At 41.4% G+C, this 18,740-nt stretch overlaps 1 protein-coding gene across 1 annotated transcript in view; it reads left to right on the forward strand.

Moving 5' to 3' along the window:
* LOC124003463 (metabotropic glutamate receptor 2-like) overlaps nt 1–18,740 on the forward strand; it is a 73,803-nt gene that overhangs the window by 17,526 nt on the left and 37,537 nt on the right. Inside the window, exon 2 of the mRNA XM_046311741.1 lies at nt 4,218–4,860. Coding sequence (XP_046167697.1) covers nt 4,345–4,860 — 516 coding nt within the window. The 5' untranslated portion in view covers nt 4,218–4,344. The remainder of the gene's footprint in view (nt 1–4,217; nt 4,861–18,740) is intronic.

An 18,740-nucleotide genomic window follows, 5' to 3' on the forward strand; every position in this document is an offset into this window, starting at 1 on the left:
TCGCCTTTCCTCTCGCCTCTCCTCTCCTCCTCCGAGTCTGACATTGTTGAATTATTGATATATCTTGAATCAGATATCAAATTTAATTCCTCTCACATTTTAGCTGTTTAGTCTGTTTGTTATTCCACTCGCTTGTAATTGTATAGTCCTTTTGTAAGTCTGTTTGGTTGCATAATTTTGAATTTATTTTATTTTTTACAGAGACAGTGCACATTAATCAACGTTTTAGTAGAAGTTACCCGTTTTTACCCGCTAGTTCAAAAGACCACCCGGGAACATGCATGAACACCAATAATCTTTTCCCAGGTCAAGTGTTTCAGAATGATTACGCAATCTCATGGCGAGGAGACAATAACAGTACATCACTTTCTACACTAGTATGAAACATGTGCTGCCCTTTTGTTCATGTTTTATGTGGAAGTCTTTCCCACTGCTATTGCTACAAATACAGTCAATAAACTTGCCAAGGTGGAAAACGCTAACTTTAGGAATGTGATATCTATCAACAAGTGACACGTGACATGCACACAGATGATAGATTGGACTGCCTGGAATTGGACTTTCTATCATGTTTCGATGAAGAGCACAAACACATGGAAAGGTTAACAAACCCAGGGAGCATTATACTTGACAGATTAAGTTGTGCATCCGAAATGGCACCATATTCCCTAGTCCACTTCTTTTGCCACAAGCCATATGGGTCATGTTCAAAAGTAGTACACTATAGGGAATATGGTTCCATTTAGGATGCAGACAAGGCTATCAGGCTAACAGGAACCACATGAACCAGTTGTACTTTAACTGAAGCATTGTCATTTATTATTATTTTTTCATCATGCGCAAAATGGTAGAAAGAGGAAGGGTAGGAGAGAAACTCAGAGGTAGAGTCTGTGTGGCTGTGGGAGAGAGAGAAGACAGAGAAAAAGAGATGATGAATTAGGAAAAAATTGGAGAATATAGGTATTTAAATGTCTAGAGGGCAGTAGACTGGGGTGCTTGGAAATCCAGGCAGAGGAGTGGAACGTGACCAACCACCTTGATTCGGTCTTATATAGCAACATTTGAAATTGTGTTTTTTTTTACATTGGATAAAAGTAGAGTATCAGAGCTACAAATGATATGCCATACACTGCAGTTGAGGAACAATTGGACAGTAATTCTGCTTTGAAAGTGAATGAACTTTTGAGAAAATGGCCCTTGGATGTTTTGGTACACCTCCTGGAGAGCTCTTCTTTGTCTACATATAGTCAGCATCGTTTACACCCTCTTAAGCCTTAGCCCCACCCATCTCTTCAAGGATTCACATGTGAGGCCATGTGCTAAACAGAATGAGTAAGCTGGTGTAGTAAACAACCAAACATTTCAAAACTAAAAATTGTGAAAGTTCTAGCCTACAATAAGAAAAACTCCAGGTTAAAATACACTTTATCTAGCCCTTGGCCTATATCCTAATCTGACCTTGCTGCAGGTTGTGTTGTTCTTCACATTACCATCTCTGGTAAACACACAAATAAAATCACAATTATTGTCACAGTGAAATGGTTACTTCTATATTTGCATAGTAGCAATATAAAAAATAGAAAGTTTGCAGATAAATATTTTATAATTATTAGATGATGCTTACCAAGACACTAGAGGTGTGCCGAATAGTCAGACAAAACAAGTATAATAACGGATATGGGCAATTTTCTGGATACAGTTATGATCCTAGTATTTATTCGGGTGCCAGCAAGGATGTTTCTCATGTGTTAGTCAGAGAGTTTCGTAACCCATACTGTACTGTCTTTGAGTCACTCGTTTGCGTGGTCTAAATAACTCAACTGGCTTGATACTTGATACTGCTGCTGTTGATACTACTGCTCTGATTGGATAGAGTGAAGATCTTTTTTTCCTCATAATTTCAGGATCACTTTTCTCTGCATGTTTTCGGTCTGATCATTTAGATTGTTACTGCCTGCTACTATGATAAATCACATTGCGAGGACATTTGCTATCAAGCTATCAATGTGCATAATATCTAATAAGTTGGGCAAGGATAGGGAAAAAAGCTGAAATGCTAATGCGCATTCTGACTCAGTGACAGCAAACTTGGTTGTCTGCAACAAAATGAGGACACAGACACACATATGCACTGACATCTTCGCGAGCTGCTCCTAATCTGCATCTTTTTTTTTGCAGTGAGAAGGGAGATAAATTACCAATAACTATTTAGGCATATTAAAACCCCTTCAGCTTTTTCTGATCACATGTATCATCCTATCCAACTGTCACGTGTCAATTTACAGATACGATTATGAATATGAGTATGGCCATATCAGCACACCCCTACCAGACACACTTGTCTAAATTGATGGGACGTGAAAGACATGCGATAACCACCCCCCAGCCACATGAGGTAAGTGGTTGGGTCACTATTGTCTAGACACATACACATGTTCATGAAATACAATATATGGCCGTAATCACCCACAGACACACCTGGCTAACTTGATGGGTTGTGTAATCATCTGGCAAAGTGGAGTCTTTTCTTAAGACATGTAGCTAGCTAAACAATGAACCATACTCCCAACCCATACTACTAGCAATACAAAACTGATTGTCATAGCTAGCCACCATTTATGAAATGATCTGGTATGTATCTACAGGTAGTTAAAGCTAACCAACTAGGTTCAATGTGAGCTAGCTAGCTAACATTATGCTATACCTAGCAATTCAAATGGATTAGCTAGCGAACCAGCAAACTAACGTTCGCTTGCCAGCGAACAGTACACTTTATCTTGCAATGAAAATGACTTTCTGACAAAATTAGAAATGTATAATTACCCGTGTACATGGATGAATGCTTAATGGCAGACTGGAACCCATTTAACTCGGTTTTGTTTGTACAGCTTGTTTGGCCTGCGTTATGTCAAGTCACTCCGGTTCACATTGACTGTGTGCAGAAAGTAGTCCATCAAAACCTTTTCCCACTAATCTTGGCCGATAGTGCCTGCTAAACTCAGGGCAGCAATGTGGTTGAGAGGAGTAGCAACACTTTTGCAGTTCTCCATGGATAACATTATATCTTTAAAAAAAGTAGTGGTAGCAAGGATTATCTACACATACTGCGGAGCTCACATTATAGACAGAAGCATGCTAAATGGCAGACCAATCTGAACTCATCTATCTGCACGTTCAGCCCATCCATTATCTCAGCCAATCATGGCTAGCGGGAAGGTTCCCTGTCTTTTTTCGTGGGTAAACCAACTAAGCTCGTAATTTAACAATTGTATTAGTATTTACAGATGACATCCTCATTTTCTATTAAGGCAGATGAAAGTTCACATGTTCCAGAAGCCATTTCTGCCAAAAAACACATTTTGATAAATAAATTACATTCAAATGCCTCTTCTGTGAAGTGGTGACATGCGACATATGCCTAGCTTCCTGAAACGAGTCACAAATACACACAGACACACACACACAGTGGCTTTCTGAGGACGGGCGACATACTCACTCATCTGTTGAGATGGCTGACAGTCTGGTTATGTGGCACAAGATAAGTTGCTGGGGTGAAGTGCATCTTGAGGAATTTGCCGAGAGTCACAACCACCTGCAGCCAGTCTTTAAGATTGAGAGCTCTTATAGAAGGGCTGTTAAATCAACATGTAGAGGTTGTTCAAAGATGTATGGGAAAAATGAAGACATCTATTCCCTTTACACCTTAAAGGGATACTTTGGGATTTTGGCAACGAGGCCACATCCCCAGAGGCAGATGAACTTGTGTATACCATTTGTATGTCTCTGTGTCCAGTATGAAGGAAGTTAGAGGTAGTTTCCGTAGACATCCAGCCATAGCGTAAGCACAACTAACTCTAACTTCCTTCATACTGGACACGGAGATAAAAATGGTATCCACAAATTATTCTGACTCTGGGGAAGTGGATAAAGAGCCTTGTTGACACAATTGTGAAGTTTTTTCTTTTAAACTAGACTCGAGGTAGTGAGGAAAGTCCGGATTTGCACACCTTCCTGCCATGAGTAGGAGCAAATAGCATCTGTGAACCTCAATTAGGATTCTTTGGAATAAATTCTGTGCTTTTATTTTGGAGGGGGCAAAAATGCTATTTTAATTACAAATTTGTATCAGTCACTTTTATAACTGAAGTACCATAACATTACTGGAAATGTAACATGAACAATGATATATTATTCATTTTCCTCTCCCCCACTTGCAGTGAATAACCAAGATGAGATGAGTGTCAAGAGTAGGCTCTAGAGTGATCCACCTCACCCTTCTGTGTCTCACTCCTACACCCAATTACCCACGACCCACTACACTGACCCCAGCTAGACTACCTCACCATGCCCACCACCGGCCTCCTCTGCCCTGGGCTCTGGGCCAAGGCTGCCCCTTGGTGGTCCCTTCACCTGCTCCTCTTTGACCTGCTCATCTCTGAGGCCCTGGCCAGCCCTAACAACAGATTCCCCCCTTCCACCAAGAGGGAGATCACCATCGACGGGGACCTGGTGATCGGCGGACTGTTCCCGGTGCACGAGAAGGGTGAGGGGGTGGAGGACTGTGGGAAGATCAACGAGCAAAGAGGGATCCAGAGACTGGAGGCGATGCTTTTAGCGCTGGACGAGATCAATGCAGACGAGAGGTTGCTGCCAGGCCTCAGGCTGGGAGCCCACATCCTGGACACTTGCTCTAAGGACACCTACGCTCTGGAGCAGAGCCTGGAGTTTGTACGAGCCTCCCTCACTAAGGTGCACGAGCCGGGGTTCATCTGTCCAGATGGATCCAACCCCATCCAGGATGATGTCCCTCTGGCCATTTCTGGAGTCATCGGAGGCTCCTACAGTGACGTTTCCATCCAGGTACGTTTCTCATAGAAATCCATTCATTAACTGGTTATGACTGTGTCCAGTTATTTCTATACCGTCTATGGTCCATACAGGTACCTTTACACCTCGTCATCTCACACCCCACCCATAGGAGTCTAAGCCCCCACCCCTCCATGTGTAATAAAAATCTAATCAAATAATACTAATGAATCCTCATACAATGTGATATTTGATTATGTCTAATATATTACACATGACAAACAGTTGAGGTTAAGGTAGGCTACCATTACCCACCGTCAAATAGGACAACTTAGTTTTGGTCAGTTTCTTTCAGTCATCGCAGGTTCCGAAGCGAGCCTTGGAGGATGCAGCTATGCAGTCTTTTTAGCTATGAGCCACACAGTATTATTCACTTTGCACATTAGGTATCAGGTGTTGAATTAGTCTTTTTTCTGTGCCTATGCCTGCATATACCTGCTGGTAGATAGCTGTGAGACGTGCTGGTAGATAGATGTGAGACGTGCTGGTAGATAGATGTAAGACATGCTGGTAGATAGATGTGAGACGTGCTGGTAGATAGATGTGAGACGTGCTGGTAGATAGATGTGAGACGTGCTGGTAGATAGATGTGAGACGTGCTGGTAGATAGATGTGAGACGTGCTGGTAGATAGATGTGAGACGTGCTGGTAGAGGCGTGCTGTTAACGTGATATCAGTATTCAGGTTTAACGAGAGGAAGAAAGAGATGGAGCTAAGATAGAGTGAGATGAAATTCAGTTCTCGGCTTTCGCTGACGATTCAAAGCTCTCTAACTAATTGGTCCCAGCTGAGAAGATGTCGTATTCCTGTTTCATGAGTCAGTACTCCAAATACTGTGTTTGTGTGTCTTTGTGTGTGTACTTGGGTGTGTGTTTATGTTTATGAGTGGGTTGCTATGTCTGTAAGTGTCTACACTATGTCTTTAAGATGGTGTCATGTTGGATAGGAAGTGTAATATACAGGGGGAAAAACACTTTAAAAAAAAGAGAAGACAACAGTTACCGGAAACAGGTTGCATCCCATCTCCACCTACCTCCACTTGCTTCTAGTTCCAGTTCTGTACATTTCATTTGGCTTTGGTCGGGCTGGAATAATTATCCACCTGGGAGGCTTGCAGTAGCTGCCCACATTAGCTGTTTGAAGCTCGGCTCCTCTACGGCGTTTGTTCACAGAGACCTCTGTCACTTTGTCAGTGCAACACCTTCCGTACGCCACATGGAGAACTTTGACCTTTCTTGAAACCTATGAAGAGAAGCCCCTACGTCCTATACATAGCTACTTTTAATCAACACCTGTTCTCCACTCCCAGGGCTAACTGTAATTACCCATGATGCACTAGGCGAAAAAGGAGAGGAGGCCTGTGTGAATGATTTAATAATTCAGAGACTGGACATTACACTGGGAGTGATGTTTTTAGGTAAGGATCATGTCAACGATGGACCTGATAGAGAAGTGTACAGTGTGCGTGTGTGTCTGTGTGTATTTGTGGGTGTGTATTGCTGATGATGAAGTGATCCCACAGACAGAACATGTCATTATGGAGTGTTACAGCATGTCAGCTTCAGAATCCATTAGCACCATCTTATTAATGACATGTAAGGATGTGAATAAGATCAGAATATGATCCCACATCATATGAACTGTGACTTTGTTAAGTGCCAATCCTCTATGAAAAAAAAAAAATATATATATATATATATATATATATATATGCCATTTAGCAGACTCTTTTATCCAAAGCGACTTACAGTCATGTGTGCATACATTCTACGTATGGGTGGTCCCGGGGATAGAACCCACTACCCTGGCGTTACAAGCGCCATGCTCTACCAACTGAGCTACAGAAGGACCAAATATAGTTTGCATCTTAAATTGTACCCTTTTCCCAATGTAGTGCACTACCTTTGACCAGGGGCCATAGGAGACACAGACATAGCTCACATCGAAGCGTCAATTCTGGAATGATTTATCAAGTGCAGTATTCCCTTTTGCCATGCTTCCTAGCAAGTGAGTTAAAGCGATCAAAATGATGAAGGAACAGAACACACATCTTATAGCAACTCTGTGTTATAACAAATCCCTTGATAGATGGCTCTCTGTCAGATGTGAGGCACAGTAGTTTGTGGATGCTTGATGATTAAGCTTCTGCTCATTAAGTCATGAAGTTAAATTGCATTGTACAGTTTATGCCTGACGAAGACTGAGGATATTGACTCAATCAATCGTTGATCAAGGGGATTGTAGCTAGGACAATTGAACTATATGGTCTATAGAGGTGGGATCTAACAGAGAGAGTTCTGTTCCCTTCTTAAAGAATCCGGAAAAGGATCATTTATTTTGTCATCCCTCCATAAATAATACAAACAGAGTAAAATGACTGTTCCTTTGGATCAGTCAGTAAGCATGTTTCCAGTGGATCTGCATTCTTTTTTCCGATTCTGCATTCTGTATTGAAGTCGATTGAACTTTTAAGGTCTAATTAATGCTTTTGTTCAGAGCTTGCATGAAATGCATTTCTGGGGAAGGTCTATACAGATATTCTATATTCATTTGACCAGTTTCTCACAGCACAAAAAGTATTTCGCAGCAACAGGAAATGTGAATTTTTATGTGGGTTATAATTAATGTACATTCTTGTTCATTTTTTGTTAAGATAAATCAACTCTGGCATTTTAAAGTGGAAATTACAATCTTTAGAAGGCTTTTTAAACCTCAAATACACTACAATTTGCATGTCCTGCCACATAGTGATCAAATGAAAACAGTACACCTGTAGCTCTCTGTCCGGTAGAGAAACACCAGACAACACAGCAGGGATTGTATTATACACTTCGGTTGAGTCAGTTGAGACCGCACAAAACACAAGGCCTCCCTACTGAGAGAGTAGAGCTTTATGGATCTGCGTGGCCATCTGTGGCCCCTTTTGTGGTCAATGACAGTCAGTGACAGGAAAGCTGAAAGCGACTGGATACTTCACCGTGATTGGGAAAAAGAGCCAGGCAGGAATACTTTACAGGACTGTCACACACAAAGGTTTGGAAAATGTTTATTTGTCACATGCTTCGTAAATAACAGGTGTAGACTAACATCAAAATGCTTTCTCACGGGCCTTACCCAACAATGCAGAGAGAAAGAAAATAGAGAAATAATAGAAAAGTAATAATATGTCAAAGTAATAATAAATACACAATGAGTAACAATAACGTGGCTATATACACGGGGTACCAGTACCGAGTTGAAGTGCAGGGGTACGAATAATTGAGGTAGATACATATAGATGGGAATAGAGTGACTAGTCAACAGGATAATGCAATAAATAAAGTAGCAGCAGCGTATGTGTGAGTTAAAAAAGTTAACGCAAAAACAGTCAATGCAGATAGTTAAATAGTTAACCAAATAGCTACCCCGCACTAAGTATTTAGCAATCTTATGGCTTGGGGGTAAAAGCCTTTTAGGGTCCTGTTGGTTCCAATTAGAATACATGATAACTGTACTGTCATAATGCCATAGGGGTTCAAGGTTCTGTTGGCAGTGACCTATAGTTCCAGGTCCCCTTCATTGACTCACTCCTTTGTGAGTAGTGAGGACTGAGGAGCCTGTGGTGAGGTTTGTCGGAAGGAGGGCGGCTGCTTACGCACTCAGTCCCACTGTGTCTCAGAGGCAGAATTGTGTGTGTGTGTGTGTGTGTGTGTGTTTTTTTTATGCTGACGTACTCTGTCCCACTGTGCATCAGACTCAAAAGCAGAGTTTACTGTATTAGAGGATGGGCACCACCAGGGCCGGTGGAATGACGCCACTGGAGAGCTATGGCCTTAGAGATACAATATAACACTCATCTATTCAATTCTTTGATGTTGTCTGCATCCTTCAGAGGAGCTGCTTTGCATTTCCCATCTGTGGGGTGCAACAGGGCCACAGAGAAACTGGGAATCTTGGCAACGGACCTCTCCACCTGACTGTGGTGGGGGAAAGACGCAACGACACTGCTCCAGTCTAGATGCCCGTCACTGGGGCCAAGGGCTGCCTGTGAGGGGGTTGTGTGATGTGCTGGCCATCTGGTGGTGCATGTATGCATGGGCGTCAGGACCAGTCATTCACAGCCTCCGCACGGTGCCATTTGGGACACATCCATAGGCTATAACAGGAAACTCCGACGGAGAGCACATGAGACGGCATCCTCCCCGTTTAGATGAGCTGTTTTTTCTCTCATTGATGTGAAAACGCTTTATCGCCATCTGGGATGAGGCTGGGGGCAAAGCATCACTGATGACTAAATTACACTTAGTTCAGGTGACAGATGATAGGAGGCTGACAAGTTTAATTGCATACTGGAAATGATGCTCTTTAGGCTTTATAAATTGTGCTGTTGCTTAACAACCACCACAAGTAGAAATTGAATCCGTGTGGAATTTACTTATGCATGGTGCAAATGATAAGGATATACCCTATACATTACATAGTGTATCAAAAAATATTCTCTTTATATTAGCTATGCTGCCACTGTTTACCCACCCACAACTAGACATAGAATTGTACGCGTGATGCTTATTGTGGTCAGACTTGTATTTCTACATGTTCAGCACATTCCTTCTACTTGACAGCGATGTCTACTAAGATGGTCTGTTTGTTTACCAGTCCGAGCATTCTGTGGTCGTGCTTTGTATTCAGACAGAAGGCTTTGCGTGAACTCCTCACACAACAACACCTCACTCCATGTGAATATTCTACAAAGTCTCTCTATTTTCCACCTTAAATAAACCTCAGATATACCAGCCCCATATCTGCATGGTGTGTTGTAGATCAAAATAGGAACATATTGCACGTGAACATTCAATGTCTTAGAGCAGGTGTTAGATATCTATCCATAAATTCAGCAAATTAGAAAAAGAGACTCGGCACACCCAATCACATTACTAAAATCTATTTTAGAACTCTCATAACTTCAGGCAATATGAGTTGTTTGAGGAAGGAGGTCCACTGTGATTTGGGGTGTTGTTATCTCAGGGTGGATAATAGTAATTATGAGGTAGATGTTGGAGTGTAGAGTCTCGAATCACTCCGTAGTGCTAAAGTTCCGTGTCGTAGCCTGATTGACATTCAAATACAATGTTCCTGCATTTGCAGAGAATGCATTCACGGTAAACGCTGCATATGTCAGCTAAATCTGAAATGACCTTTCAATTTCTATCGCACCACAGCGCTGATCTTCAGTTCTATACGGATTGAATCGAGCCCTAGGTTTAGAGTGTGCTATAGTATTGTATAAGTGTTGATTATTTGTCAGAGTGGCTAGAAAGGTGGATGAATCTCTCACTGTGTGTGTTTCTGTTTCAAACTGAGCTGAGCATCACACAGAGATTGCAATGCAGGGTAAAAAATATTTCTCCTTTGGTGTTTTTCATGTGCGGTATCATTGTCATCTCCCTCTCTCCCTCCCTCGCTTCCTCCCTCCTCACCTCCTCCCACCTTCTCCTACCTGAACCTGTGATTTTAAAACTGTACATTTTTGCCAAACTGCGGTGAGGCACGCTAATTAGTGCGGCAGAATGTTGTTTAGAAGTGAGGGAAACAGTGGAGGTTGAAAGAAGTGGGATTCAGGAAGCCCATGCGTACCACACAGAGACAGGCGTTGTTAATGCCAGACAATCTACGTATATCCACGTGCGCTCACACAAACTAGCACGCACGCATACACACACAAACCTTGTATTCCTCCCATTTCCCAGAGAACTGTTATTTTCTTTCTTTCCTTCTCTCTCACAAGGTGACATTAAATAAACTCAGAACCTCTGGGTGTTCCACACTGCATTTTGAATGTAATTATATACATAAATATGCATGACAAGCTTATATCCTCTGATATCAACTATGATGAAATAAAAAAATACCTGGAGTCGTTTCCAACTTTTTTACAAATGCAAATGCGGGAGAATGGGAAGAAAATAGCATTACACAGGCTCTGCAAACAAATGATGCAGAACAATGTGTTTGTGTGTGCATGTGTGTGTGTTGGGGTGTTTTTGTGGTCACTCACTCTGATTCTTGCATTGTTGTTGGTGTGGAGGAAATTTTAAGAGGTCATTAACATGTGGTTGATTTGGCTGTGGGTGACTTCCTGGTAAAGAGCACTGTCAGCCGATCCAATAACATCTCACAGGCTGCGTCTGATTGTGTGTGTGTGTGTGTGTGCCAGTGTTAAATTTGCCACTCTTTTTACATTTAGTCTAATCTTAGTTATTTTAACTAATAGGTCACTAAGTTTTTGTCACATTTTGAAATAATGATTTAGTCTAGTTATTGTTAAAATGACAAAAACAGTTGGTCATTTTAGTCAACTTAATGCCCTTTTAGTTCAGTCTCATTTTAGTCACATTTTTATTGCCTAATTAATCTATCACTGACTTCCATGTGCACAAACATACATAGCCTTGTCTTACCAGCATATGTTTCGGCATAACATACTATCGTGTGATTCTCTTCCCAACAGCCAAATTGGTAGAAGAACACATTAATCTGCAGCAGATAAAAATCACACCCCTTGACAGTGCTCCAGACTAACATTTTCCCCTAGTGACACTGGTGCCACTAACTTTTTCAGTTGGTGGCACCAGCTCATGATTTGGTTGCAGCAATTTGTTTCTGCGGCACCACACAATATAAACATTTTTTTGAATCACCTTATAAAGTCATCCACAGTGCCTGACACTGTGTAATAGACTACTGAGATGGTAAGCTATTCAATAAATAAGTTGTTTCATCTGTCCAAGCAGGAATGCATGATTCAACATATTTTGATGTACAACCTAATCCTGTGATTGCCATGAATTGTAGGTTGACAATAGGGTATTATTAGGGTTATATTTTAATGTCAAAATAGGACTCCAGAATTTTCTGAAATGTGTTGTTGAATTTAGATTAATTTTCCTACATCTTTATGTGCACTAATATCATAGGCACATTTATTTGGGGGCTAATTCACCACCATGAGGAAGTGAAAACTCAAAACAAATTTGCTAGATTGCTAACACTAAATATAATACCCACTGCTAGTAATCATGTATTAATCTAACAGTAAATGTTATTTGCTAAAAATACTTTGCTGTTGGAGCCTGCTACCCTATGCACTTGCAATGGCTGATGCGCAATTGACCATTTCGTATGTTTCGTATCATAATTAACAGTCGACTTTGGGTAAAAACGCAAAAAGAACAGTTTTAAACTGTATAACTGATTAATGCACCATCGTACCAGGTAATTGAATGCGTAAATAAAAGGGATGAATACGATATTTGGTTACAGAAGTGTCATTGCTTATGGATCTCTACAGCTTCGGTCCAATAACAAATCCTTTAAAATGATGTCAACACATACTGGAAGAGTTACTGGCTAGCTAAAGTGGCTAGCTTAGCTAACAAACTAGCTAACAAACTAAATGTTGGTCACGGTGCGCATGTCCAGAATGATATATCGAAGAACCACCAAAGGCACACCCCATTAATGTTAGAAAATGTAGAAAGGGGCGGAAAGGGACCGTTTTTCATGCCCAAAGTTAAAGTAATTTCAAATCTCAGTTGTTGAATAGTTTCTATTGAGCTCGATATTAAGATGACAAATAAAAATTATACCCACAGAAGGCTGAGACCAACAGTAGTTGCTTCCAAAGCTATGTATTTCCCATAATTGGATATAGAAACGTTATACAATTAGAAGGCTTTTTTCCCTCTCCCAGAGCACACATCAAGTGGCCAATTAAAAATGTAACTCGCAGAGCCAAGTCAAAAGATCGCAAAATGTGACTAAATGGTTGCAGTCTGGAGCCCTGCCGCTTGACATACTGTAGGTATATTGTAATCAACGTTCTGTCATAAGTAGTGGTCTGTTAGGTTGCAGCAAGCTAACTAGCCAGCATTATCAATCTGTTATTACCTGAGCGTATATATTGGAATGATGCGCTTTCAGATGTCTCTTGTTGGTGTATTTTTCCGTCAACTTGTGGGTGAAAATGCAGTAATAAACAAAACTTCTCAGTGGAAACGTTGCATTCGGTCTTGAATCAAGACAATGAGTAAAGTGGCTCCAAACATTGGCCCTTTTTCTACCAGGAACTTAAACTACCTTAAGAGTAGCCATGGGGTGTACCTTTGTTGTATCAATGATTTGTTGCCACCAAATTGGAGAGCAGATGCCGGTTAGAGATGTGACTAGTGTGAATGAGAAACAAGATTCTCTGGTCTGATGAAACCAAGATGCAACTCTTTGGCCTGAATGCCAAGTTTCACATTTGGAGGAAACCTGGCATCATCCCTACATGGTGGTGGCAGCATCATATTGTGGGGATGTCAAGATCGAGGCAAAGATGAATGGAGCAAAGTACAAAGAGATTCATGATGAAAACCTGCTGCAGAGCGCTCAGGACCTCAGACTGAGGCGAAGGTTCACCTTCCAACAGGATAACGACCTTAAGCACACAGCCAAGACAACTCAGGAGTGGCTTCGGGACACACTCTGAATGTCCTTGAGTGGCCCATTCAGATCCTGGACTTGAACCTGATCGAACATCTCTGGAGAGACCTGAATATAGCTGTGCAGCATCGCTCCCCATCAAACCTGACAGAGCTTGAGAGGATCTGCAGAGAAGAATGGGAGAAACTCCCTAAATACAAGTGTGCCAAGCTTGGGGAGGCAGGGTAGCCTAGTGGTTAGAGTGTTGGACTAGTAACCGAAAGGTTGCAAGTTTGAATCCCTGAGCTGACAAGGTACAAATCTGTCGTTCTGCCCCTGAACAGGCAGTTAACCCACTGTTCCTAGGCCGTCATTGAAAATAAGAATTTGTTCTTAACTGACTTGCCTAGTAAAATAAAGGTACAATTGAAATTTAAAATTAAATTGTAGCGTCATACCCAAGAAGACTCGATGCTGTAATCGCTGCCAAAGTTGCTCCAACAAAGTACTGCGTAAAGGGTCTGAATCCGTATGTAAATTAACAAACATTTCGAAAAACCTGTATTTTGCTTTGTCATACAATCTTGTGTGTAGATTGATGAGGCAAAAAAAAATGATTCAATGAATTTTAGAATAAAGCCGTGGAAAAAGTCAAGGGGTCTGAATACTTTCTGACGGCACTGTATAATAGGGTGGTTTTGAACATGATGAACATGATGAACCAGGCAAAGCTGAGCACCGTGGCCTTAGATAATGGGTACATAGCCGATATTGGCCATAGAGATTGTCATAGAGAGAGAAAGATTCAGATAAAGAAAAAAAGTAACAATCTACAAGGTTCACATAATCTCCTTCTCAATCAAATGATTGTCATATCTGACATTGACTGACATTACACAGTTGAGTTGAGTTTGTGTTTTCCCATGGTAGAAAGCTGTATGTATCATTACACAAGGCAAGACCCAAATGCAGACACAGGAGGCAGATGGTTGGAGTCTTAACCTATTGGAATAATACATATTGTAAGGCAAGAGAATAGTTGTGGACAGGCAAAATGGTCAAAACCAGTTCAGAATCCAAAAGGTACTGAAGGGCAGGCAGAATCAAGGTCAGGGCAGGCAGGATGATCAGGTAGGCGGGAAAATAGTCCAGAGTCAGGCAGGGGTCAAAACCGGGAAGACTGGAAAAAAAGAGAACAGCAAAAGGAGTACAGGAAAAACACGCTGGTTGACTTGACTAACATACAAGATGAACTGGCACAGAGAGACAGGAAACACAGGGATAAATACACTGGGGAAAATAAGCGACACCTGGAGGGGGTGGAGACAATCACAGGAACAGGTGAAACAGATCAGGGCGTGACAATATGGAGAGGAGAGGCTAAAAGATAAGGGCTTGATTTGCTCTCTTCAACACGTCATCTGTAGTGGATCTGTATCTCAGCTTTCTTCCCTCCTTCCTCTCCATCCTGTATTTATACTTGTCTAAGCCAGGGGGGAATCTATGTCCCAGGACATAGACATGTCTTATATGGGCAGAAAGCTTAAGCTTGTTAATCTAACTGCACTGTCCAATTTACTGTAGCTTTTACAGCATAAAAATACCATGCTATTATTTGAGGATAGTGCACAACACCAAAACACTTTTATCACAGCAACTGGTTTGATACATTCACCCCTGAAGGTAAATAATGTACTAACATTCAGTAATCTTGCTCTGATTTGTCATCCTGAGGGTCCCAGAGATAGAATGTAGCATCGTTTTGTTTGATAAAATCAATTTTTATATTCAAATGTAGGAACTGGGTTCTAAAGTTTGAATCCCTGCTGTTTCTGGTTGGCAGATTGGCTGTACCGACTTCAGAGGAGTCCCAATTTGCTTGTGAGGGTTGTAGAGCAAAAACGGAGAACACCATTGTGTTTGTGAGAGTCTCATCGTTCTTTAGAGGGGTCATAAACCATTTGGACACTAGAGACAACTTTGTGAGGAGACCAATTTTTTGGAGGTCTCTTGGTCTGACAAACACCGCTCTAGCTCTGTTACCGTTCACTGCAGATGTCTCATGGTCTGACAAACACCGCTCTAGCTCTGTTACCGTTCACTGCAGATGTCTCATGGTCTGACAAACACCGCTCTAGCTCTGTTACGTTCACTGCAGATGTCTCATGGTCTGACAAACACCGCTGTAGCTCTGTTACCGTTCACTGCAGATGTCTCATGGTCTGACAAACACCGCTCTAGCTCTGTTACCGTTCACTGCAGATGTCTCATGGTCTGACAAACACCGCTGTAGCTCTGTTACCGTTCACTGCAGATGTCTCATGGTCTGACAAACACCGCTCTAGCTCTGTTACCGTTCACTGCAGATGTCTCATGGTCTGACAAACACCGCTCTAGCTCTGTTACCGTTCACTGCAGATGTCTCATGGTCTGACAAACACCGCTCTAGCTCTGTTACGTTCACTGCAGATGTCTCATGGTCTGACAAACACCGCTCTAGCTCTGTTACCGTTCACTGCAGATGTCTCATGGTCTGACAAACACCGCTCTAGCTCTGTTACCGTTCACTGCAGATGTCTCATGGTCTGACAAACACCGCTCTAGCTCTGTTACCGTTCACTGCAGATGTCTCATGGTCTGACAAACACCGCTCTAGCTCTGTTACCATTCACTGCAGATGTCTCATGGTCTGACAAACACCGCTCTAGCTCTGTTACCGTTCACTGCAGATGCGGAAGTGCGACATCGGCAGATGCGGTCGATTGAGACGCATCCAATGCAAAACAGATATCTCTAGTTTAAACAGATGAATTTTTATAGGCATTGTTATATTATGCTAATTAGATTTCTGCGGTGGTGCGGACATCGACTCTAGGGGGTTAACTAGAAGTGGAATCTTCTTTGTACAGTATATAGAAACAGGCATGCACCTATAACTGGAACTCTTAAATCTCAAACAGTGATGGATCAATAGATACATGTATAGATGCATTCTGTCCATGTAGTCTCATGTATGTATAGGGAATCAATTCATAACTGGAACTCTTACTGTTAACCTCTTAGGCTGACCCACACCGCATTCGGTCGCGTAATCATAGCCTCAAGCTCATTACCATAACGCAACGTTAGCGATTTCTAAAAATCGCAAATGAAATGAAATAAATATGCCTGTTCTCAAGCTTATCCTTTTCTTAACAATCCTGTCGTCTCAGATTTTCAAAATATGCTTTAGAACCAGAGAAAATCAATAATTTGTGTAAGAGTGGTGATAGCTAGCTTAGCATTTAGCGTTAGCATTTAGCACGCAACATATTCACAAAAACCAGCAAAGGGATCAAATAAAATAATTTACCTTTGAAGAACTTCAGATGTTTCAATGAGGAGACTCTCAGTTACATAGCAGATGTCCAGATTTTCCTGAAAGATGCTTGTGTAGGACACAACGTTCCGTTTTGTTACTATGCATTTGGCTACCGAAACTAACCGAAAATTCAGTCACCTACACGTCGAACTTTTTTCCGAATTAACTCCATAATATCGACTGAAACATGGAAAACGTTGTTTGAATCAATCCTCAAGGTGTTTTGTCATATATCTCTTCATTGAAATGCCATTCCTGGAAGCCTGCATTGTTCTCAGATTCGGATGGAAAAATACTGGTAGGTGACTTTTGCGCACCAATTTCCACACAGACACCGTGCGGGACCCCTGGTAAATGTAGTCTCTTATGGTCAATCTTCCAATGATATGCCTACAAATACGTCACAATGCTGCAGACACCTTGGGGAAACGATAGAAAGTGTCCGTTCATTCCTGTCGCATTCACAGCCATATAAGGCGATCATGGAAAACGTGCCATCAGAAATCCTGTTGATTTCCTGGTCGCTCAAACATCTTGGTTTTGCCTGTAGGTTTTGTTCTAAGGCACTCACAGTGAAAATCTTTGCAGTTCTGGAAACGTCAGAGTGTCTTCTTTCCAAAACTATCAATTCCAAGCATAGTCGAGCATCTTTTCGTGACAAAATATTGCGCTAAAAACGGGCACGTCTTTTTATCCAAAAATGAAATACTGCCCCTAGAGTCTTAAGGGGTTAAAGGACTGCTATGATTCCACTCTTACATAAACAATTCTGTAACCTCAAATACAATGTTCCTTAGTCTTTCTGTAATGCCTGCATTACTGTACTGTCTCAAGGCTCAACTCACTCTGGACCTGACCGGAGTTAAAGCAGCAATGAGGGGGGAGCTACTCACTCAGCTAAAATTTTTAACTCTTTCTGAATAATAAAGTCTATCGGAATCATATTAGCAGAGTTTAAGTACAAATTGAATGACAACATTCTGTCAATTAAAGGTTAAGCAGGTGAATGTTTGACTTTTGGAAAAATATTTAATTGAAGTACCCGATAAGGGTCTAATGCAGGGGAGTTGTTTGTAGTCGTACCTTGCAAAGAGAGGGAGAAAGTGTGAATGAAACAGAGAGAGAGAGATGGAGCAAGGGAGAGAGAGAGAGAGAGAGAGAGAGTGTACAGACAGTTACTGTCACACACTCCAGTGGTATGCTGATAGGTTTTCTGTAAGATATTTTTGGGGGGGTGGTATCTGGTGACAGTTAAATGACACTTCACTGTAGGTCTGAGAGTGCTGAAGGATGTGGGACCCATGCATGTGTGACCACCAGTATATATAGTCAGCTATATAAAGTCAAATAATGTATAAAAATGGCCAGCAATGAGAGCTTTCGATGTCATTGTTGGTTCATGCAGCCTAGTACACTATTGTGCTTAACCCACCATGACCCTTCATCTAATTTCCTAAGTATGAGTCTCAAACTTGTAAAACACAGCATTTAAAACTTCTTAAGGACCGAACGAACCCTTTTTTTCCATTTTCGCCTATAATGACATACCCAAATCTAACTGCCTGTAGCTCAGGACCTGATGCAAAGATATGAATATTCTTGATACAATTGAAAGGAAGCACATTGAAATTTTGGAAATGTGAAATTAATCTAGGAGAATATAACACATTCGATCTTATAAAAGATAATGCAAACAAAAAAAACACGTTTTTTCATTTATTTTTTGTTACATCATCTTTGAAATGCAAGAGAAAGGCCATAAAATAATATTGTAGTTTAGGAGCAATTTAGAATTTGGCCAAAAGATGGCAGCATTATATGTGCACAGTTTCAGACTGATCCAGTGAAGCATTGCAATAACTACAGAGAACATACAAAGAACATACAGAGTGTAACGGCGTTCTTCGTTTGTTGAAATAGAGTCGGACCGAAATGCAGCGTGGTGGTTACTCAGGTCTTTAATGAAGAGATCGCGATACATGCAATAACTGTTACAAATACAAAACAACAAACGGAACGAGAAACCTAATTACAGCCTATCTGGTGAACACTACACAGAGACAGGAACAAT

Source organism: Oncorhynchus gorbuscha, linkage group LG18 (genome assembly GCF_021184085.1).
Source record: "Oncorhynchus gorbuscha isolate QuinsamMale2020 ecotype Even-year linkage group LG18, OgorEven_v1.0, whole genome shotgun sequence".
Lineage (NCBI taxonomy): Eukaryota > Metazoa > Chordata > Actinopteri > Salmoniformes > Salmonidae > Oncorhynchus > Oncorhynchus gorbuscha.